A 25,558-nucleotide genomic window follows, 5' to 3' on the forward strand; every position below is an offset into this window, starting at 1 on the left:
GACACAAGTAGAATCCTGATCTCAGATTTGAATCCAGCAAACAAACAATCTACTTGTGCTCCACAGGAATGTTTTCAGATTGGCTCCAAAACTGGCTTATACTGCACCTCATACTGAAGAATCCTAAATGATCAGGTGATGACTACTTCCCCAGTATCCAAAACAAGTTGAACAAACACACCAAAAGTCTTTAATTTGTGCACCTCCTACAGAAATAATTCACATTTACCTTGTGCTATGGTTCTCTGCTTGACCTTCATAAGTAATTAATGTAACACCATGCTGTTTGGCTCAAACTAAAATTTAGGTTGCAAGTGTAGTTGTTCTACACCTTAGTAACTTTCACTTTTGTATCTTTTCTCTGTTTCAACAATTTTCTTGGTTCTATTCATAATATATTATTTTTATGATTTTATTCCTGATAAACTCATCTATTTTAATAAAATGAAGCAGTCCTGAACTGAATTCACACAGAACCACCTCCCCACTATCTTGAATTTGGGTTATGAAACATTGTTACACTGAGCACATTAACACTTTTCAGAGCACACAATCATTTAAGGCAGGCATTGGCAACCTTTCAGAAGGGGTATGCCAAGAGTCAGCTCATGCATCTGCTTTTACTGATTTGCGTCCAATTGATATTTTTTAATGTCAATAATAACGACTTAAAATTAATCAATAAAAATATAATATTAAATATAATAATATCAACAGTTAATAAAAATGAATATGCATGTCTCATCGTTTACTGTAATCCTTGCTTTCCCTTTCTGAGTTCCTCAGACTCAGGCTTATAGCTTGACACTTTAAATAAGCACTGTCAATCTCCTGAAACCAAATGTATTTATTTATGAGTCAGCATAAACTGCCAGTGCATCAAGGCAGATAGAGCAACAAGAAAATTCTTTATTTTCACCACTGTAGTCATCTTATTATTAAGGTCATAATTTTAAAACCCTGACACAAAGATTTTGCCAATGAATAATACAATGCAATTTTACCATGAGGTGGCCAATGTGATCCATAATGATCTTTAAGAATTCCTTCTTTCTTCTGACTATAGCAGTGGCACCGTCATCTCTCACAGAAAATATCTTCTTGATGTCAATTCTTCTTTCCTCAAAATGATTAATAAACATTTTAGCTATGATTCCCCTATTGATGTGCCATTTATGCATTTTAGCTTGCACAGCTCTTCTTGCTAATCACTGTACATTGCTTATATCCATGCATTTAAAAAGCACAATGCTAAATACTTTTTTTAATGCCAGAGTCTGTTGTTTGTTAACATTTTTGGCCATTTTACTTGCATACATCTCTCCATTGATCTAGCAGACACAGGTAGATTTGATTGACTCAGCCTTATTTATCTTATCCTTGAAGTTGTTGTCGTTTTTGTCTGAAAATGTAATTGGACACTTGATGTCTGACAAACAATGCTCTCACAACATAGAGCACAAACAGCACATCTTGATGTTGAAAAAAATAATTAATTTCTTCAAAAGGGGTGAAAAGAGCAAATATTACAAGATTTGATTAAACTAGTTTACAAGATTTATATTATATCTTCTCATAGTGTTTCTATAATGTCTAGCACAAATGGCATGAGTCTCGCGTTTGAACGTTTTGACAATAAGATTGATCGATTGACTAAAGATTTACACCTTTATTGCAGTATCTATAATTCACAGAAACAAACTATTTCCAAACTAAAATTAACTCAGACTATTACACTGTCCATACTGTTACCACAGATGCATTAAATGTATATAAACACTAGACCAAAATTAAAACCGTATGGTATCTTTAACTTTGAACTAGGAAATAGGATGTAATGTTACTACTGAAGCTACTTGATTCCTCCAATGAAAGCATAGCCTGTGAGATAGTACAGTGTGTCATGTCATGTAATTTGCCAAACATGCTTTATACCATACAGTGTTGCGGGAAGCCGGGGCTTACCGGGCAAGCAATGAGCGCAAGGCAGGGCACACCCTTGACAGGGTGCCAGTCAATCGCAGGGCAAGTGCAAGCCAATCCAACATGGGGACAATTTGGAGGCCACAGGGGGGAAATTTGGCCTGGATGCCGAGATAACTCCCTACTCTTATCGAAAAATGCCCTGGGATCTTTAATGACCACTGAGTCAGAACCTCAGTTTAACATCACATCCAAAAGACAGCGCCCACTATGGTATAGTGTCCCCGCCACTATACCGGGGAATTAGGACCCATACAGACCGCAGGGTGGGAGTTAATATGTGTTTATTATTTAATTTTTACATGTTATATATGTTATATAGTTATATTTTAGAAGAATATTCTTGAGTTAAATTGCTTAGAGAAGCTAAACTAAGCTTAGGAAACAAGTACGGTTTAACAGTCCACTTTATTTTGTATAGTAATAGCACAGTTAATATTTTTCATAATACAAATCTATTTTATTTTGCATCTTTTTAGTATACTCATTATATAAAGTTAAATGTTTGGTGTTTGTGTCAATAAAACACTGAAGCTTGGATTCCTGACTAGTTTGGCTGGCTGTCAAATTGCGGTAGTAAATATGCAAGGAGGACAGTACTGTAAAGGGCTATAAATCCAGCTGCTACACCAAGATACCACAGCAGAAGACTCCTGTAGAGTGTAGCACACTCTGTTGTTCTATTATGGAGGATAGACAGTCAAGATTAGCTCCATAAGCTCCAGCTCATCATCTAAATCAGTTAGCTCAGCCACAGCCAGAGCCCACGCCAAAGCAAAAGCAGAAAAAATCAGTGTATCCTTTGCACAGAAAGAGTTAACCATGAAGAGAAAGAAAGCCAGGTCAGAGGCCACTTTAGACACACTACAGCCTGAAAAAAGACAGCTGCAGCTCTAGCTCAAGATGAATTCTTAAGGCAGCAGTACTATTGGAAGGGGAGGAATTTTGCAACAAGACTAGTGTTACTGTAGCGAACCAAAGTGTTGGATCAACACACAGAAGAGTATGTCCAGAAGCAAGCTAGGTTGCTAAATAAACCTCAGTCCTAGCCAGGCTTGGAACCAATGAATTCGATGTCATTATCACCAGCCCAGCATGATGTCACTCGTGACACATCATTCTGTTAATAGAGATGACACTGAACCACACTCAAGAGCAGCCCTTGGCAAGAGAGAGTCAAGCAGGCTGATGGACACACACACAGCAGCTCCTAACCCTCACTCTCTGTTCCTCAAGCAGACAGATACCACCCTTGCTGGAGATCTGTACATTAAGACTGAGTGCTGGTCATGTTCTAGTTATAGGACTCAAGCTCATAGCATGATGGACTTTGCTAAATACCTAGCACGTGGGGAGCTTGTGAACATCTTTCATCAATGCCATCAGAGACTTGGGCCTTACTGCCAGTAAAGAGCTGGATCTGCTAGCAAAATGGCTGGCAAAGAGTCATCACAGCATTTTAAATGGATTCGATATGTGCATATTTACAACCTCACAACAGCTCTTAAAATGATATGGAACAGATTAAGAGAATGCTACTGTGCACCAGAAGCACACTTTTCTTGAAACTGGACAGCTTCGTGGGATCAATCCCATAGTGGAGAATCTGCCGCATGCTGTGTAGGAGAAATTTATCTCACAGGCATCAAAGTTGAAAGAAGAACATGGCATGTCCTTTCCTTCATTCTCCTTCTTCGCAAAATTCATTGATCAAAAAGCTAAGACCAGAAATGACCCCAGCTTTGCACTCTCCAGCTGCAACTTATCTCAAACATAGGCCCGTGATGAAGAACATCAACACAAAAATGCTCATATTCATCCAGAAGACTTATGTTGCAGATACTGTAGAATCCTGTGCAGACACTACCAAGACGGTGGATAAATCTGGAAAACAGTGCTCCATCCACAGCAAGTCACACCCTCTCAGTAAATGCAGAGGCTTCAGAGCAAATAAGTTGGAAGAGCATAAATCCTACCTATAGACAACAGATTGTGCTGCATCTCACAATTCCACATCACAAAGGACTGCAGGAAGCGAAGTGTAAGGAATGCATTATTGAAAACCACTGCACAGCCCTCCACCTTGGCCCTGGCCCCTGGACCTCAAAAGCCTCCACTCCTGCATCTGAACACGGAAGGCAGGAGAAAGAAGACCGAACAGCAGTGCCTGCAGTCATCTCCTGATGTACTGAGGTGTGTAACGAGGGGTTAGCAGCAAAATCTTGATCCGAGAGATGTTTGGTGTAGGTTTATCCAAAGGGACATCATGAAAACTCAGTCAAGATAAACGCCGTACTTGATGACCAGAGCAACCAATTATTGGTGAGATCAGAATTCTTTGACTTGTTATGCATTGGAAGCATTTCATCTCCTTATTCGCTGAGGAGTAGTTGAAATAATGGGAAGAAAAGCTAAAGGCTTCCACATTGAAGCAGTAAACAGAGGGATCAGTCTAGACCTTCCTCCTTTAATTGAATGTAACCAAATTCTAAACAACAGATCTGAAATACCTAGCCCAAATGCAGCTCTTCACCATACCCATCTGATGCTCATTGCAGCCCACATTCCAACTGGATTCAAATGCCAAAAATCCTTCTCTTGCATGGAAGAGTCAAAATCTGAGTTCATAAGGTGAGGCAACAAATTAATGGCCCACACAATTCCCCAATAAATGGGGAGAACATGACTAGGACAGGGGGAGATCAGGAAGAGTGTGGGAAAGAATGCAGAGCAGTTAAAGGTGGTTGTTCAGTAATAAACTGCAATATATACATATATCCATCTCCATCCAGTTCCCATCCATATCAGCAGAGTGTTTACCCACTATCTGTAAAAATATGTCACACATACTGTACTGTAGTGGCCTTAAAACTGTATGGTATCATAATGTATATACAGTATATTTATACAGAATACGATCATACTGCCATTCATTCTTGTGTACACTACTGTTTTGGTATATCTGTGGATCTGACTTCATGGGATTCACGTATGTGGAACGGCTGGAGACGAGACCCAGATGGGGCTTTGTGTTGATTATATGAATGAGTCCCTGAGACATAGCGTTGCAGTTTTGAAATTATATAAAAAATAAACCTCTGTTGAGTTTTCACGAGAGACAAAAGGTACCTTTTGAGAAGCCAAGTATTGCTTGCAAAGTAGCTGATATTGACCAACAGCTAATTTTGCCTGAATTTATAACCTGTCTGTACTGTAGCTTTCTTTTAATTGAGTAGAAAGTCACTTCGCTCTTACAAGTGGCTCTCTTAGCAGAGTTTGTGTTAATACACTGCACCCTTTTGAATGACTTTATCACCTTTATCACCTTTGTCTGTGTGGGGGGTGGGGGTTGGGAGAATCTGGAAAGTGAAATAAATGCCCACCAGCACTTTCCTTCCCCCCTAGTGACAGGTGATAATGTGCTGGCTTGCAGGAAACAATCTGTCTACAGCTCTTTCTGAGCATCTTGGAGATGGTCTGGAGATTCATTCATGTTGTTCCGTTATCCATTTTGTGGAAGACCAAGTGAGAAGGGTGAAGACTGTGACTATGCACGTGAAAGACCACTATCTTTCCACAACTAAAGCCTGTGATTCTTCACACCCGTGTATTCAACCAGAGAGAAATTAAACAGATTCATCTCCCTGTCCTGTTTGTTTATGTTTCCCTGTACGTTCCTTTGATATGTTAAAGTCTTGCCTACTTTTAATGTTTAAAAAGGAAAATGTAACTTCAGTCCAGTGAGTATTCCTTATTGAGTGCTAGGGGAAACCCTTTCTGATATCATATGCTCCCCTTCAGCTGATTGAATTAAAGATCTCTGTTTGACAGTCTCCCAACCTGAGTGAAGACTGAGTTTTCTTTGACAACATTAATATTTAATATGTCCAATTATCAGAATTGTGAATATAGTTTGCAGAGTATTTTATTGTGAGATAATTGCAATTACATTTGTCATTGTATTAACAGTTACAACACAGTAACAGTCACACTTGAGAACACATTTTTCATAATGCTGGGAGTGTGAAGACTGTTTGGGCACCAAGACGCTCAGGGAGATTGACAGTGAGATTACTGAAACAGATAATATTTGTAAATATGTTCACAAATATCTGGATTTTTGGTTCCATGAGGCAAGATAAAATTGTATCCAGCTGTGAATTAGCTACTTGATGTTGCCCCCATGAAGTTTTCAGGAAAGGGGGTTGGTGGTCCCTCACAGTGTAATGCCCATAGAGTGTAGTTTTAATATAATAGTATATTACTGTGATCTTGCAAGTACATTATTTTAAATGTCTGTATTTGTTATACTTGCAAATACATTTTGTATTGTTATTTAGTTTGTGTCTGCTTGTTAAGTGGTGGGCAAACATTCAAAGTGAAAATTTGTCCATGAGGAGGATACCTTTAAAGCGGAGAATACAGGACTGGAAATGTTTTGGTTCTGTATGTTGCTTAAGTCATTCCTCTTTTGCGTTTTAGTCATTGAGGTGGGAAGATGACCCCCCTTCCCTCTGGTTGCCTGGCTTGTCCAGGGAGAGACACAGAGAGAAAAGTGAATCCTGGCTTTTAAATTATATACTTGCCTTAATTTTTTATTTTATAATTTTGTATTTTACTTATTTTCTGATAACATATATTTAAACAAAGTCTTGTAACTTAATGTGGAAGAAGTGCAACAATTCATTACAGTGCAAATTATAATAGTTTATGCTAACACCTGACTTTCTTATTTAGATGTATATAAAATATTGAACTAAGTATGATGTAACATTCAGAAATACAATCGAGAATAGTTTGTGGTATTTGTATAGATGAAACTTTCTAAAAATGATAAAAAATGAAAAACGATTAAAATGTATAATCTTTCCACATGTAATGTCATTAGGAAATACAATAAGCTCCTCTTTTGTTTAACAATGGTTTCAAAAATAAAACTAACTGGTGAGAAAGCTATATTTTATGATAATTAAAAAACTTGATGTTAAAAGAAATTATTTATATTGCTTGATTTATTTAAAACTTTTTTTAAAAGTTTGCCACAAGTTCTCCAGGTCTCTCAGACTGAGCTCATTGGGTGGTGTTCTATTTTCTCAGGAACCTGCTGATCTGCTTCACACCACAGGACGGCAACGCATGTTGTGTTTACAAAATTAAAGTGTTTAAAATGTTTCATTACAAAGTAAAAAAAAAGTATAAAAAATATTTTATTTGAATGCAATAAGTTAGGCAGGGACACATCATTGTTTCTTATTTTTGATATTCTTTAAAAAAAGAGAAGAATCAGTTGTCCATGTTGCCGTACAGTATTCTATTACATTTTTAACATTTTTGAGAGACTTCAGAACGCTTTGACTGATGTCATAATGCATGCTGTCATGAAAAGGCAATTATTCAGATTTATATGGTCAGGAGTTTTCATTTTCTAATCTCTTCATCTAGTACAGGGGACTGGAGCCTGTAAGCATCATAGCAAGCAATAGGCGCAAGGCAGTTGAACAGTCATTCTCGCATTATGAGCTCCTTTAAAGCAGAACTCCTGGATTCTGCTTTATTCAAACTAAGGTTTCTAAAAAATACAACCAGGTACTAGATTTTGTTTAAATAAAAGCTGTGAAATTTTTCACAAGTCGCAATCTTTAAACCTGTAGGTTGCAGGTTCTGTGTCATTTGTTCACAAAGTTATTGACATCTGAAATATTGTGTCTCATAAATAGGCATTTTAATAAGAAAGTAAAGGTTATGAAAACCAGAGAAAACAAATGATCCTGAACAAAATACAAGAAGATTAAAAATATTATTTATTAGCAATCATTTAATATTTTTAATTATTATTATTATTAATAATCGGATATGTTATTATAGTTCAGTTTCAGTGATCATTTTAATAACACTTTGTGATTCTCGATTATAATACATACGATTTTGTTTTATGGCTTGTTGTAAAGGCTTGTGTTAAATTGCCTTTTGGAGTTGAATAAAGTATTTTGAACTGAACTGAATTAAACTGGCTGAACTGTTTTTTCTCCCACCGTTGACAGTATTCATGTTTGCTCATCCAAGGTAATATAGTGTTATAATATTTACTATTTTATGTTTATAAAGGAGTCTGTGTTTGTTAGAAGAAAAACTTGTGCCCTAAGTGGAAATCGCGTAGACCAGACCTCCAAAATCCAAGAGGCATATACCAATGCACCGCTAGGTGAAACAGACAAGCTATATCCAGTAAATGTGATATATATGTGAAATAAATTACATTTAGAGCCTTAAATTAATATTGTTATTTATTTAGTTACGTGATTCCATATTATATTCCCTATTAAGCAGATTCTAAAAGTACACATCTTTTTACTGAAAAAAGATACCAACTATTCATAGAAAAGGCTAAAACATTATAGCTTTTAATAAAGTATATCCACTTTATATAGTTAGAAGGAGCACATCAAAACTTTTCCAAAATATAGTAAGTGATTGAGACTTACTAAAAGACTATGATACATAAAATGTTTATGAAAAAGGTGGGATACTGTTGTGTATTTTTTTTTATTTTAGCTACCACTACCAGCCATATACAGTATGTACGATATACTTATATTAACAATATAATTGAATATTGTTTATGATGTTATGCTCCTGATATTTTTATGCTCAACTACCAAAAGTTCCCTATAATTGTAAAATTCCATATTAATATTCCATATTAAGCATGTATGGTAGAGAGATTAAATGAATTAATCATTTCACTAACATCTAATGCAACACAAGTGCCACCTGTCGATCATCTATGTCCAGTGAATCACATGCTGTGGTAACCTGCAGTCCCAATCCCGCATTACAGGGTTTTACTGCACATTTTGAATAAATGTTTGGTGTATTTACTGAATTTGTAATTAAAAACATTAATTTAAAAAATGTAAAATAAAATTAGATAAATGCTACTTATTTAATTTAATTATATTTTCAGTTAACAAAATGTTGTTTGTATGAAGTGAATAATCTGAACTGGTGCTCATATTGGTAGAGCCCAAATTTCGGATTAAATTCCTCCATAATTAAGGCATGCTCCTGAAAATTATGTGTTAAGGAAAACAAATCCCTCTGTATAATTTACTAAAGCTCTGATAACTTGATGCCAGCTGAATACAAAAAACCTGCAGTGACAGTCATAAGGAAGGTTTTGGTGAAGATAAGGTGCTGAACTAAACTTTTATACAAAATACGATGTGCTATTATCTTCCAGTGTCTGTTTCAGTATTTGCTTACAATAAATGCATAGATATTGTGCACTTTCTGTTCCCAGGAAAATGAGAAAGTTGGTCTTTAAAAACATTCCCACTATTTATTTTGTCAAAGTATGTATTTGCTGAAAAACAAATATTAAATACATTTATGGGATAAACATGATTAAAATTGATTATAATAACAGAATTCAGATGCAGCCATTCAAAATATGTGGTAAAAACCTGTAATTCACGCAATTATCTACAGTTTAGCACATTATACCGCAGTACGTGATTGGCTGGCCAAATTTACCGACAGGCGGCACTCGTGCTGCATTGGTTGATAGTAAAACGATTGCTTAATTTTATCTCTTTACTGTGCACATTTAAATCTGCTTAATATTGAATATTAATATGGATTTTTACAACTAAAGGGAAATTTTAGTAGCTGAGCATAAAAAGAAGAGGAGCCTAACGTGGCTGAAGGTCATAAACGATATTAATTTAGGGATATAAACATATTATGTAAACTGTATATGGCTGGAATTGGTAGTTTAAATAAAAATACACACCCATATTCTACTTTCTTCATAAACATTTTCGGTGTTACTGTGATTATTTTGGAAACGTTTTTACATACTCCTGCTGACCATATTAAGTTGATATACGTTATAAAAAGTTTATAATGTTTTAACCTTTTCTATGAATACTTGCGCTCTTTATCACAGTTAAAAAATTATAACATGGAATTGCGTATCTAAAGAAATTAATAACGATATAATTATATTCATATACAATAGCTCAAATTATTACCATAGTACCTTTTTAAACATCTGCATCAATATGAGTCATTAACCCGCGATTACATGGAAACTTTTTGCTTGCCCTTTTCAGCAATAACTTAAGGTGTCAATGGGGAAGGTCGGGGGTTTGAACCCAGCTCTCGCCATGAGTTTTCTATAAGCAAAGAAACATTTCTTTGAAAAACTAAAATAGTAAATATTATGAACATTATATTGAATGTTTTGGTATTTCTAAACATTACAACATGTTCGAAGTTAATTGATTTATTAATAACAACTAATAACTGCTTGTATTTTACAATCAAACTGCTTGTATTTTAAAGTTGTATATTGCTCGAGGTGATTTGTCACTGTTTTCACAACCTTCAATTTATTAAACATCTATTTTTGAGACAAGGTGTTTCAGACCTCTGTTTAACCTTTTCTATGAATACTTGCGCTCATTACCGTAGTATAAAAACCTCATACTTTTTAGAATAGGGAATATAATATTGAATCGCTAATCTAAAGAAATTAATAACAATATTAATTTAAGGATCTAAATATATGTATTTATATAGCTGTTAGTATTACTGTAATCCACTTCCTTTGTAAACATGTTTTATTTTTATAGGCAGGGCAAACGATTTTTAATTTTTTTAAAAAAGAAATAAAAAATGAGATATAATGATGTGTTCCTGCTTAACTTAGACATTGCACAACTTTAAAACATATAAAAACAGGTTTCGAGAGTTAAAAACCAGTTATTATGTGCGAAAAATTGGTGATTTTCTTCCTCGTGATCAGCTCAGAATCTTTGTGTACGCTGTTAGATTTTTACTTCTTAATTAAACATTTAAAATACAAAAATTTCATAAAGACAACACACGTTTCGAAGAGAAAAAATCCCATTATTTTCTTTTCCTGTTGTGTAAAAATGATCAGCAGGTCTTTTTTTCCCAATCAGAGGCTCTGAAAATAGCATACCGCCCACTGCGCTCTGTCAGAGAGGGGCGCGGCACCGAGAGAGGGAGGAGGCATGGAGCTCAGCAGTACAGAACGAACGTTCTGCTGCCTGGAGTGCTTATGGCAGCAATCGCGTCTGCATTTATAACTTAGTTTTTAAAATTAATCAAGCAATATGTAGCATCTCTTTTTACTTTTAAGTCACTTAACTATCATTAAGCACAGCTTTCTCGCCACTTAGACTACTTTTTGATACCATCCTTAGACAAAGCAGAAACTTGTTGTTCTGTTTTAATGTTCTAATGACATTAAAACTGGAAAGATTACAGATTTTAATCATCTTTCATTTTGTTACATTATACATTTAAGAAACGTTTTATCCATACAAACACCACAAAACTATTCTCGATTGTATTTCTGAATAGTATGTTACACTTAGTTCACTGTTTTAAATACATGTAATTAAGAAAGTTCATTGTTCAAATATACATTAAGTCTGACTATCATGTAATAAGTTAAATACAAAACTAAAGAAAAAATAGGGTTAAATATAATTCAAAATATTTTGCTAACAATGTTAAATGTTTATGTATAATAAAATGTATTAACTAAGGAGTAGGATGGCACAGTTGTTAGTATGTTTTTTGTTTTGTTTCTTTTTCATAAATACAACAGTAGTACCTGATGTCTCAGTGGCTTTCAAAATTAAATTATGCATGCAAACCTGTGAACTAGAAAGATAACTAAGATATCCATCCATTTTAATGGTGGCGAAGTGGTTAGCATTGTTATCTTGCAGCACTGGGGTCCTAGGTTCAATTCCTGCCATCCTGTGTGTGTGGGGTTTACATGTTCTCTCTGGGTTACATGGTTTTTCTCCATATGTGTGATATGACTCCCTCTCGCACTCCAAAACATACTGGTAAGTTAATTGGGAAAACTGGCCCTGGTGTGTGTGTGTTTGTGTCTGTCTGTCCTGTGATGGACTGGCGCTATGTCCAGGGTGTATTCTGCCTTGTGTCCGTTGCTTACTGGGATAGGCTCCAAATCCTCTGTACTGGATAAAGAGATTAGAAATGGATGGAAGTAAAGGCACTGTGTGGATGGAACTATACACAGTGTTAGAAACCCACTATGAAATGGAAGCATCTCACTGAGAATAAAATATTTTATAGTGCTGGCTTATGGAAACAGCCTTTCCACCTCTCTTGCACATCAGTATCCATACCTAGTTATTTAAACAAATTGCCTCTAATTCTAAACATCTTAATACAGATGCAGCCATTCAAAGTGCGCGGTACAGACACGTACCGCAGGTAATTGGCTGCGGTATCGCGTATCATGACGCAAGATGACGCGGTTTGTGATTGGTTGACCGACAGGGGCACTCGTGGTCTGTTGGTCTGTCGTAGAAAGATTTACTGTAAACGTATTTACTGTGCCCGTTGTAGATATTGAATTTTACCACTGAAGGGAAATCTTAGTAGCTGAGCATAAAAAGAATAGGAGCATACTGTAACGCGTGTGAAGGCCATAAACGATATTAATTTTGGAACATAAACATACAGTATATAGCTGGTCTTGGTACTTTAAAGAAAAAAATACACACCAGTATTCCATTTCTCCCTAAACATTTTAAGCTTCGAAGTCTTTAACTAACGTGATACCGGAGTCAACAAGCATACTTTTAGAATTTGATTAAAAGGGAATATAATATGGAATCGCGTATCTAAAGAATTTAATAACGGTATGATTATATTCGTGTACTGCGACAGGGCTGTGTAGGGCTGTGTCGCCTCCCTGTGAATGCGAGTTGTCTTGTAGCCTACTGGTCTACGTGTCTGACTAACAATGCCCAGGTTGTGTGTTCGAATCCAGCTGGTGCTGGACTTTTCTTTTAACAAACATTTCTTCGAAAAAATAGAATAGCGATATTATGGACAATCAATTGACTTTTATACTTCAAAATATCGCAACATGATCGATTCTAAGTCATTTTTGATAACAATGAATAGTCACCTTCTTCCTTTCTGACAGCGGTTCCTGCTTCTATTGTGTGTGTGTGTGTGTGCAACAGAGTAAATTTTTATAGAGAAATGGAGGCTGGACAGTATGCGTTACAATATAAACATTTATATTGATTTAAATCGTGTTCTGATTTAAATCACAAACGCGTGTTTAATTATGTGTTTTTAATCATAATCAGGCTAATGCATTTCTACATTTAAAAAATAAAGTCATAGTTCCATGGGATTCAATCACAGACCATGTGACATAGGATCCAGGAAACTAACACACAGCGCCACCGGATTTAATAACGCAATAAAAATGCTATAAAATAATGTGACTAGGCACAGAAAAAGTTTTACAGCACAGTACAATAATAAATGCTGACCATGACTTTAGAAGCATAAATTACCTTACTCTCAATTTAAACACAAGCTGTCTTTCTGTATGAACCTCTAAGCTGGTTCATACAGAAAGACAGCTTGTGTTTAAATTGAGAGTAAGGTAATTTATGCTTCTAAAGTCATGGTCAGCATTTATTATTGTACTGTGCTGTAAAACTTTTTCTGTGCCTAGTCACATTATTTTATAGCATTTTTATTGCGTTATTAAATCCGGTGGCGCTGTGTGTTAGTTTCCTGGATCCTATGTCACATGGTCTGTGATTGAATCCCATGGAACTATGACTTTATTTTTTAACAAACATTTCTTTGAAAAAACGAAACGTTTCCCTTGGTCAGAGATTAAATAAAACCTCACTCGCACCAAACAAATTTATATTTCTAAATATCATGACATGATCGAATTTAAGCCTTTTTAATAACAATGAATAGTCACCTATGCGTTACAAAATATACATTTATATTGATTTGAATCGCGTTTTGATTTAAATCGTAAACGCGTGTTTAAATATATGTGTTTAAAGGCGATATACTGTATAAAAGCGCTGATTCCTATGGAGTGTGATTCCTATCAAAAGCAATCTTAAGTGGTGAGAAAGCTGTGCTCAATGTATTTAAGGGACTTAAAAGTCGTGAAACTGACAGTTTAAGGTAGCCTATCGTGTAAATTTAGCTTTGTTGCTGATAGGTTAAGCTTTCGAAACTCTGCCCCAAAGTCATGTGACTGATTTTTCACCCTGTTTCGTTGGTTAAACGCAATGATCACAAGCACCACCATGGTAACTGGGATGTGTAGTTTTTAATTCCGTTTGAATTATAACTGTACGTACTGTCTTCATATTACTAATAGTATTAATAATGAATGACCTTGGACAAGCTGTAAGTGTAAACTCAAAGTATTGCCCTGGTCAACATTCTTTTTTTCATTGACCGTCTTTGTAAAAGTAACACCACAGCATTTCGCAATCACGCATTTGTTTCCAATCATGCAAAGTACAGTGATTCACCATGCCTTTCACATGCTCATAAAAGAGATCGATTTAGGAACATAAACATATTACCGTATTCAAACTGTACTGTATACAGTATGTATATGTATATTTAATGTCTTAACTGTGCCCGTTTAAGTATTGAATATTCATATCTAATTTTACCACTGAAGGGAAATCTTAGTAGCTGGGCATAAAAAGAATAGGAGCATACTGCAACGCTTGTGAATTCAATTCAATTCAAGGTGTTTTATTTGCATGACAGATGGGTACAAGCAGTGTTGGGTATGTATATTGTAACGCTTACTGCCGACAGGCACTGTGTAAGAGTCGACATACCAGAGCAGCGCACCGAGGGAGCGTCTGCATTTATAACTTAGTTTTTAAAATTAGTCAAGCAATGTGAAGCATCTCCTTTTACGTTTACGTCCCTTAAATACATTGAGCACAGCTTTCTCACCACTTAAGATTGCTTTTGATACCATCCTTACAAGGGAAATCTTCTGCCCCTTATGCAAAACCAAACCCTCCTCCCATCCCAGTTTACCCTCTTTATCATCCTCAAAATCTACCTCGATTTTCAACTTAAAGCATTACTGCTTACTGGGTTTTTGAGGGGGAGGTGTCTTTCGATGGAAATCTCGCCTGCCTCTACTACGCAACCCCTCTCTCCCAGAGTGCTGGCTGTGACGAATTAAACCGGTCTCACAGGTATTCAAAGTAGGAAGTACAGTGTTAAGTGGTAGCTGGGCTACTCCCTCAATAGAATCGCTTTAACATGCTAATGCGTTGGTTTAACAGTACGCTGTTGGTTTAACAGTACCTACTGTAAATGTAAAGGAAAAGCATTTTCAGAGAGCAATCACGCTGTGTTTATGTAGAAAAAGCGATTAGGTTTATGAGCAATCTAATTACCTATTCGCTTAAAAGGCTATATAAAATAAAGTTTATTTAGAGATGAATGATCAGTGTCGCAGTTTAAATAATTTTTGTAGGAGGGCTTGGACAGATTCCAAGTGCATTTTTGCAATTTACGTTGCATTGTCCAATGTTCTGTTGTAATACAGGCTAGAATACAGTTACAGTAGCCTAAGCTTTATCAGCCTATTTAAAATATTTTTTTTGAATCCCCGGCGGAACACTTTTAAAGGCGATATGTAAAATAAAGCTTTTTATTATTGTTATAGAGAAACATGATCAGATTTTCCCTGGTTCAGAAAAAAGACGATTAAAATCTGTAATCTTTCCACTTGTATGTCATCGGAAAATACACAAAGTTTTTGCTTTGTTTAAGGATGGTACAAAAAGTAAGCTAAGTGGTGAGAAAGCTGTGCTCCTCAAAGCGCTTTACTCGATTGGAAGACAATGAACATATTCTAGCCCTAAATGAACTGATAGCAAACATGGTTTACATAAAAGACATTTTTCCAAGAAAGTTTATAATAATCCGATCTATAGTTGAAATCTGAGCCTAAATAAAAAGAAAAAGCATTTTCAGAGAGCAATTACGCTGTGTATAATTGCTTCTTTTAATTGTGGCAAGCTTCTAATGTCAACTCGACTCGATTGGAAGACAATGAACATATTCTAGCCCTAAATGAATTAATAGCAAACATGGTTTACATAAAATACATTTTTCCAAAAAAGTTTATAATAAAACAATCTATGGTTGAAATCTGAGCCTAAATAAAAAGAAAAGGCATTTTCAGAGAGCAATTACGCTGTGTTTATGTAGAATAAGTGATTAGGTTTATGAGCAATCTAATACTTATTTGTTTAAAACGCTGTATAAAATAAAGTTTATTATTAATTTGCTGGACAGAGCTGTAAACATTATTATGCATAAGACAAAGATAACGATCCTGATCAGTTTAGAAGTCTGTGTACGCTGTAAGGTTTTTACTTCTTAAACTTTTAAAATACACGTTTCGAATAGAAAGAAATCCTCTTCCTGGTACAGTATGTATAGCAAACCAGCACATCTTTTTTCTCCAATCAGAGGGGTGTCAGATGGTGTCAGCCAATCACCATTCTGAAGCCCTACCATAATCTCTGGTATGGGGAGACCCCAGAATTCTGTCCCATAGTTTAGATAGATGATAGATACCTTTATTGATCCCATGAGGGAAATAAAGTAAATTATTTTCATTTTAGGAAATTATTAAACGCTCGGTTAAAAGCAAAGGAGATTTTCTGTTATAGTGGACATAAAAACAAGAGTTCGCTGAGATTATATCCTAGAAGACACAGACCGGCGCCAGACCGGAAGAATGCCCGCAGCGTAAAAGAAAAGGCCTGATGAACTAAGGATTGTTCAGTTTCCAAGTGCTTGTACAATCGATGGAAATGTTCAAATAAATGTGCAAAAGAAATAAACAAAATAATCATTTATTTCTTTATCATATTGGCTAGCTAATGTCCTCTCTTTGCTAGTTAGTGGCTGTGTTTCTGCGTTGGGTAGCAACGGGTGACTGTTCTCAGGCGGAAGATGTAAACAGCTTAATTTTCGTGTTAAATAATTTTTTTAAATTAAAATTCATTCTATACAGCAATCGCATATTTGAGAAACGTTTCATAAAACTTTCATTCTTAAAATGTTTAGGGAGAAATGAAAGACTGGTGTGTATTTTTTCTTTCAACTACCAAGACCAGCCATACACAGTACAGTTTACGTACATACAGTAATGTTTATGTTCTTAAATTAATATCGTTTATGACCTTCAGATGCGTTATGCTCCTATTCTTTTAATGCTCAGCTACTAAAATTTCCCTTAAGTGGTAAAATTCCATATAAATATTCAAAACTAAGCAGATTAAAATGTGCACAGTAAAGAGATTAAATGATTAAATCTTTTCAGTACCAACCAATGCACCACGAGTGCCCCTGTCTGTCATTTAGGCCAGCCAATCACTTACTGCAGTGCCCCGCGGTGGCTTGTGGGTAGTTTACCGTACCGCGGGTTTGTAACGCGCATTTTGAATGGCTGCATCTGTACACGTTCATGTACATGATGAACATGTTTGCATGTTCTTTTGTAACATACACCTTTTTGTGATTTTTTGGTTTATCTAAGCAAGTGTTCCTGCATCCCTCTTCTGCACTATATATAGTCATGGCTTTTTTTTCTGTTTGCTTATTTCAAAGTCACACCTGCTCCATTTCTAAAACTTTTTGTTCATGTGCATTTTTGTATTTTTTACACTCCATAACTAAAAAGCCAAATAGGAGTGGCTTAAGCGACATTGACAGTTGTGTAACTAACAGTTTGAGGTAGCTTATTGTGTAAATTTCGCTTTGTTGCTTATAGGTCATGTCATGTGACTGATTTTTTGTCCTGTTTCGTTGGTTAAACGCAATGATCACAAGCACCACCATGGTAACTGGGATGTGTAGTTTTTAATTCAGTTTGAATTATAACTGTACGTACTGTCTTCATATTTGGCCAGGGCTTTAAAGAGAGGGCGGGTCAAAACATTTTAATGCCGTCGTCTCCGCTTAAAAGGTAACCCCAAACTGGAAGAATTTGACCTCAGAACGTTTGCCCAGTGTACTAATATAGGTACATCCCGTAATTTTGACTTCACTGTGTAATGAAGAAATTTTAAATACTACTTCTTAGCGTAGATAAAAAAGCTTGGATTCCTATGGACAGTATCTTATACACATATCTTTTTCTGTTGTCTTTGTTGATCTCTTGAGGATCCTTGTGATATTTTGAGCTCTCGTTGAATGATAAAGTGTCGCAGTTTAAATAATTTTCATTGTTAGAAATTATGAAACGCTCTGTTAAATGCAAGGGAGTTTTTATATCTGTTATAGTAAAAGAAAATACCAGACGAACTAGGGATTGAACAGTTTTTCAGTGCTTGTACAATCGATGGAAATGTTCAAATAAATGTGCTAAAGAAATAAACAAAAAAGTAAGTTATTCCTTTATCATATTGGCTAGCTAATGTCCCATCCTTGTTAGTTAGATCAACGAAATGCTGTGGTGGGTGTTACTTTTTGTCAATGAAAAAATAAAGTATTTTCATTTAAAATGAGGATTGCAAATACTGTGGACCAGCTTAATACTTTGAGTTTTACTGGTGGAGCTCATACAGCTGTGTCTGGATATCTTGGTCAAATATTCGGCTAGTGTGGATTGTCTGTTTAGTGTTCTGTAGCATTCCACACGGCTGGGCAGCTTGTTCCCCCCTTCTACTTTGAACATACCTGTGAAACCGGTTTAATTCATCACAGCCAGCACTCCCGCAGAGAGTGATGAAAACCACATGTAAGACTTTGGTGCTTAAAATGTTTAGAGAGAAATGGAGAATTGGTGTGTATTTTTTCTTTAAAATACCAATAACAGCAACATACAGTTTACATAATATGTTTGTGTTCCTAAATTAATATTGTTTATGACCTTTATGACCTTCGTCATGCTCCTCTGTGTTTTATGCTTAGCTACTAAAATTTCCCTTTAGTGGTAAAATTCCATATAAATATTCAATACTAAAACAGGCACAGGAAAGACATTAAAATCTTTCTTCGACTGATTAAAATATGCACAGTAAAGAGAATAAATGATAAAAAATTTTCACTAACGACCAATACACCACATTATCTTCCGTGTCGCATTAACATTGGAATGTTTTTTTTACAAGTGTAAATACATTTTAACAAAGTCATGTACCATAAAAGTATGGTAATTAAAAACCATTAATACTTTCACTGGAGTTTAAATAAAGCCAATGTTTTCTCTTTTTGAATTAATTTAGTGCTCATAAATTGTGCTAGGTAGAAAACAGATAGGTGTTCTGAAAGGTCACATATAAACAGGTTTTCGATGGACAGAATGATAATGTAACAATTTCGGGTTCGGATAGGACAGACCAAAAAACTCAGATTTGCGGAGTTAAAAGCTGCCTTTATTTTCTTCTCCGTCACCACCTGCCAGTGAGGTCTCCCGCGCCCCGACCAGAGAGAAACACATGACGAGCCCTGCTAATAAAGCACCTTGAATTGAACTGAATTGAGAGGGGGGGGGAGGGCGAGCGAGCGAACAAGCGAGAGAGCGGGAGGGGGCGAATGAGCGAGAGATAGAGAAACACCCAGGGGTGCAGAACCAGGGAACTATTTACATATCAAAACTATTTCCCAAATGTATTATGTGCTTTCTATATTTATTGTCAATTAATTGTCCATAATATTGCTATTCTATTTTTTCAAATAAATGTTTGTTAAAAGAAAAGTCACGCAGCTGGCTGGATTTGAACACATAACCTGTGGTTTACAAGTCAGGAATGTATACCACAGTACCACCCACAAGGTTGCATGAGGAGAGGTGAAACAGCCCTTCACAGAATCAACAGACATTGTACAGCGTGTACTACTGTGTTGCAGTACATGAATATAATAAAATCGTTATTAATTTCTTTAGATACGTGATTCCATATTATATTCCCTATTAATCAAATTCTAAAAGTATGCTTGTTGACTCCGGTATTGAGCGTATTTGTAGAAAAGCTTAAAACTACCACTTTTTATACATGTTATTTCACATGTTAGTTAAAGACTTCGATGCTTAAAATGTTTTGGGAGAAATGGAATACTGGTGTGTATTTTTTCTTTAAACTACCAAGACCAGCCATATACTGTATATGTTCCAAAAATAATATAGTTTATGGCCTTCACAGCGTTATAGTATGCTCCTATTCTTTTTATGCTCAGGTACTTAGATTTCCCTTCAGTGGTAAAATTCCATATAAATATTCAATACTTAAACAGGCACAGTAAAGGCATTAAATATACATATACAAACTATATACAGTAAAGTTTGCATACAGTAATATGTTTATGTTCCTAAATCAATCTCTTTTATGAGCATGTGAAAGGCATGGTGAATCGGAGATTATGCATGTACTTTGCATGATTAGAAACAAATGTGTGATTGCGAAATGCTGTGGTGTTACTTTTACAAAGACGGTCAATGGAAAAAAGAATGTGGACCAGGGCAATACTTTGAGTTTACAGCTTGTCCAAGGTCATTCATTATTAATACTATTAGTAATATATTCGGCAAAGACTTTGATGGTGACAGCTCAAACATGAGAGGTTGAGCTTTATTAGCTCCACCTTGCGGAAATTCTGGATACTTTTATTTTACTTGCGGTACCACGTGGTATCATGTGGCACTATGTGAGAATTTACTGTATTAATACAGTAAAGTGCGGTACACTGCGTCAAGCGCACCACAAAATAATGAGGTATCACCCGCTTGTTTTGAATGGCTGCATCTGTAACTATCAAGTTAAATCACTACAACATGTATCTTTTTACAATAACAGCAAGTGATGTTCTTACTACGTATTCTTAGAAAAAGATAAAACGTATATCTTTTTATGAAGTACCGAATATAAGCTTAATAATGTTAGAACAAGCATAATAAAACCTAACAGATACCTAATGTACACACAGTAGATTGTAGTGGTAGCTAATTATAAAATAGTTCACAACACTATTCCACCTTCTTCATAAATATTTTATGCATCAAAGTCTTTAGCTAGTTGACTGTGGGTTATAGCTTTAATGTACTTGTTCTAACATTGTATTTCATAAAAAGCTATAATGTTTTATCCTTTTCTAAGAATATGTAGTAAAAAGACTACTGTTATTGTATAAAAAGTTGCACTGATTTAATACCAATTGATAGTAATATTTATGTCACTAAGCAGCTAAAATATCACAAGTGGATGTTTATGAAACATTTTGGCATTTATTTTTTTATTGTACTTATAGTGGTAATGGACAATGGAATGCTCTTGGACTGTAATGTAGCACGCTGCACCAAGGCGGTTCAAAGCCCAATCAGGGCATTACTTTTGTCTTTTTCTTACATGGCCGGATATCTAAAAATAGTTCACTACTGAACATGATGGTTCTCTTTCAGGTTTACTTCTGAATTGAGAAAAAATATATATAGCAAAACTTCCGAAGCCAGTAATCAGCCAACAATTTAACTTTAAATTTAGAACTTTAAACTGTATATTGCACTTTATAGTACTGAACAAACCAAAGACTTACTCGGAGGTTGTTTCTGGCAAAATTGGCTCTGCGTTACTGTGTGTATTATAATAAGTGATGGTTTAGTGATTAAGTTTTTCTTCACGGAATTCTTTAAGTTCAACACAGGGGGGAAGAAGGGTTATTTTTACAATTGTCAGTAACTGGAGAACAGCTGATCAACATGTTGAAACAGTATCATGGCAGTGAAGATGTGTTACACCTTTAAGTGAGCCAGAGACTGTTGTTTATGTTGTATCAATGTTGTGTGGCTCTGTGGGAACGTTTCTGTAAACTGTAAATCTTTTTATATTTGTAAAAACGTTCCAATTTAAATGCAAACGGAATATTGCAAACATGTTGGATATTGTTTACACTCCCTTCCAGGATTGGACCTCCTTTCAGCAAATTTGCCACTACTGACTGGCAGAATTTATGCGAAGCTGCCCAGGATTACTGTTCACACATACCCAAATCAAAAAACATGGGTAAATGACAAAGTACACGCTAAACACAGAGCTAGTACATCCACCTTCAACTCTGGAGACAAGGACAAGTACAGAAAATCCAGATCCAATCTCAGAAAAGCATAAAAAAACATAGCTACAGAGTGAAACTGGAACCACAATATCACGACGACTGGGACACTTGGAATATTTGGCATGGAATCTGGACCATCAAAGACTACAAAGCAAAACACAGCAACATGACACACACCACCTTTCCCCACGATGAACTAAATTAATTATACACACGGTTTGAAGTCCATAACACAGAACAAGCTAAGGAAATCCCAGTAAACCAGGGGGAATACCCACTGTCTGTCTCCAGACCTGAAGTGTACAAAGTCGTTAAAAAGACTATACCACACAAAGCTCCTGGCCTTGATACTATCCCTGGTCAAGTCCTGAAGGCCTGTGGAGATCAACTAGCGGACATCTTCATGAACAAATTTTATCTCTCCCTCACACAATGCACAGTCTTCCCTTGCTTCAAGAAAACCACCATTGTTACAATCCCCAAGAAAACCAGAGTTAGCTGTCTTACCGCCCCGTTTCACTCACGTCAGTCATGAAATGCTTCGAGTGGCTGATGAAAGCACATATCACCTCTTTACTGCCTGACTCCTTGGACCCACTGCAATTTGCACATAGACAGAACAGATCAACTGAGGATGCTTTCACCACTGCTCTACACACTACCCTTTCACACCTAGATAAGAAAGGAACGTATGTGAGAATGCTGTTTGTTGATTACAGCTCAGCATTCAACACCATCGTACCCTCAAGGCTTATCACCAAGCTCCAGGACTTAGGACTAAGCTCCCCTCTCTGCAATTGGATCCTTGACTTTCTGACGGGCCAACTGCAGGTGCTGAGAGTAGGCATAAGTTAATCCTCCACCCTGAGTCTGAACATCAGTGCTCTCCAAGGCAGTGTGCTCAGCCCCCTCCTCTACTCCTTATTCACCCACAACTGCGTCACCAGGAACAAAACAAATTCTTGCAGGCGATACAATGATCATTGGCTTGATCATGAACGGTTATGAGTCTGAGTACAGGGAGGAGGTTGAAATGCTGACAGCATAGTGCCAGAACAACAACCTTTCTCTGAACACCAGCAGTACTAAGGAGTTGATCGTGGACTACAGGAAGCATCGAGGAACAGACCATACACCCATTCACATCAGTGGGTCCGCAGTGGAAAGAGTCAACAGTTTCAAATTCCTAGGTGTCAATATCACAGACAATCTTACCTGAACCCACCACACCAACCTCGTAGCCAAGACTGCACGGCAGCACCTATTCTTTCTCCGCAGACTACATAAGTTCAGCATACTGTCACACATCCTTTCCAACATCTACACTTGCACCACTGAAAGCATCCTAAACAGCTATGTCACTGCCTGGTATGTTAACTGCTCCGTCCGAGAGTACAAGGTACTCAAGAGGGTGGTGAAACTGGTTCAAAACACAAACTGTACTACCAGACATCGATTATATCTACTCTGTTAGATGCCTCAAGAAGGCCAAGTCTATCCTCAGGGACCCCTGTCACCCTAACCACAACTTGTTGTGGTTTCAGTGAACATACCATAACTTGGTGTGGTTACCGAAGTATACAGACCAAGACCAAAAGGTTTCATGACAGCTTCTTCCCCCAGGCAATAAGACAGCTAAACAGCCTACCACAGCAGACACTTGCAATTACCCAAAAGGCCACCGGTGAATAGGCAACCTACTTGAACTGATAGGGTGCACCAGCGCCCTCCTATCATCTTGCACTCTCAGGACACATATGAACATTGCTAAATACCTACTATCCTTGTATTACTTTCGCACAATCTGTGATTGTATTGTAAATAGCAATTGTATAATTTATTGTATTGTAATCTTAACCTAATCCCTATAAATTTCTGTCCTACTATTATTTTATCCCTCCTAACTGGCTCACGGATAAAGCATTTAATTGCCGACAACACCGCTGTATGCTGTTCTTTTCGTGCATTGATAAATAAACCTTGATTGATTGATAAATTATTAATAATATTAATAATAAGGGATCATGGCCGAGCTGTAAACTAAAGAGGTATAGAGCAGACACGTTGAGTCTTGTCTTTTCAGCTTGGAATTAACCTTTAAAGTGATAGTCTTGGCTAGATTTTTTTACATATTGTAGGATGTGTAAAATATTTTGTTATTATAGCTTGTTGCAAACGTAATGTGCCTCTTTCAGGTTTACATTCTTTTTAAGAAAATCTCTATTTTGTCTTAATACAAATTTCAGCAATGAGAAATTTAACTTTAAATTTTGATTAAGAAAAGTATTTCACACATACTGCACTGTTCACACAACAACACCCCAAGTGCAGCATGTGTAAACCGAGGAACAAATATTAGCTCCACAAAACAGATCTTGAACAAGCCCCCAGATATGCTACATCTCCACTATAGTTATGGCAAGGTGAAAGTGGGGAGCTGATTTTAATTGTTTTTTAAAGAAAATCAAAAATAAAAAACAATGAGAGGTCCCTGCCTAACTCATGACATGTCTAACAAGCACATTGTTTTTTTTTCTTAAAAAGCCATGACACTGCTGTCAGTGATACCATGATCTACCACATCTTTCACATTTTAAATTACTGCATCTGTATGTTGCTGACTGCAGGGCTCAGTCTGCATTTTTCACAAGTGCATTTAACAGATGAGCTACTCAAGAGACCTTTGTGGTGCCATGTTTTACTGAAATTATATAGAAAATAGTAACATTTTAGCAGTTATCCTATACTAGTCACAGAAATTGCACAGTAAGTGGCTAGCAATCACTGTAGGATATACAGTTGAGAAATAGGAAATTTGCATTTTAATAAGGGGAAAATTCCTGAAATGAGATACCGCAACACAATTTACTGGATGAACAGTCCAAGTTGTAGTAAAAAAAATAGTTTGTAAAATAATTGGGTGTGCATGTATTTTAAGAGATCCTTTCTTTCAGACAAAGTAGATCTTTCCCTCTTGTGTCATCTCTTTTGAGACCTAGAAAACAAATTTGAAAATAGACCAGACTTTTTCAGGGATGAGGTAATTTACATTTTCTATCCCTTAGAATCTTTGTTGAAATTCATGCTGTTTTCATTTACATTTTATAGTAATACTAGCAAATCTCAAGGGTTTATGATTAATCTGAACTAGATAATGAAAACAGAGCTATACACCATTTACAATTATTGTCCCTACACCTACTACTTCATCCATATGGAAACAATCTGTAAAACTGAAAGGACTGCCTAATAGACTTAATCATTTTGCAGAAAAGTTTGATAAACTGTCCAATCACTAAACAAAATGGACAGGGTATAAATATATGAAAATCTGAAAGTGGGCTATTTGAGGTGAGTGCCATTCAATATAAATGTCATTTATTTTCTTATTAAAGTTGCTCTAGAATTATCTTAGAAATACAGTCATGTCACTTCTGCTTCATAGTTTCCCTTGATTTCCAGCCACAGTTCTCTTCTTTTTATGTATTTTCCTTTTATTCTGGCTTGTGCATAATGTAACGTTTAAGCTTCAATTAGACATAAAAGCATTGCAATATAATATAGTACTGCTAATCTTCAGGGTCTGTAGAAATGCAAATAATTTCAAAGAAAGGGTGCATTG

At 36.0% G+C, this 25,558-nt stretch overlaps 1 protein-coding gene across 3 annotated transcripts in view; it reads right to left on the bottom strand.

Annotated features, from left to right (window-relative positions):
- gabra2a (gamma-aminobutyric acid type A receptor subunit alpha2a) overlaps window positions 1-25,558 on the bottom strand; it is a 389,198-nt gene that overhangs the window by 85,496 nt on the left and 278,144 nt on the right. Inside the window, exon 10 of one of the 3 annotated variants that reach the window (XM_015345340.2) lies at window positions 24,854-24,931. The exons of the other annotated variants lie outside the window; for them this stretch is intronic. Coding sequence (XP_015200826.1) covers window positions 24,887-24,931 — 45 coding nt within the window. The 3' untranslated portion in view covers window positions 24,854-24,886. Of the gene's footprint in view, window positions 1-24,853; window positions 24,932-25,558 lie in introns of those variants that run through there. 3 annotated transcript variants of the gene reach the window in all.

This window comes from Lepisosteus oculatus, chromosome 1 (assembly GCF_040954835.1).
Source record: "Lepisosteus oculatus isolate fLepOcu1 chromosome 1, fLepOcu1.hap2, whole genome shotgun sequence".
Taxonomy (NCBI): Eukaryota; Metazoa; Chordata; class Actinopteri; order Semionotiformes; family Lepisosteidae; genus Lepisosteus; species Lepisosteus oculatus.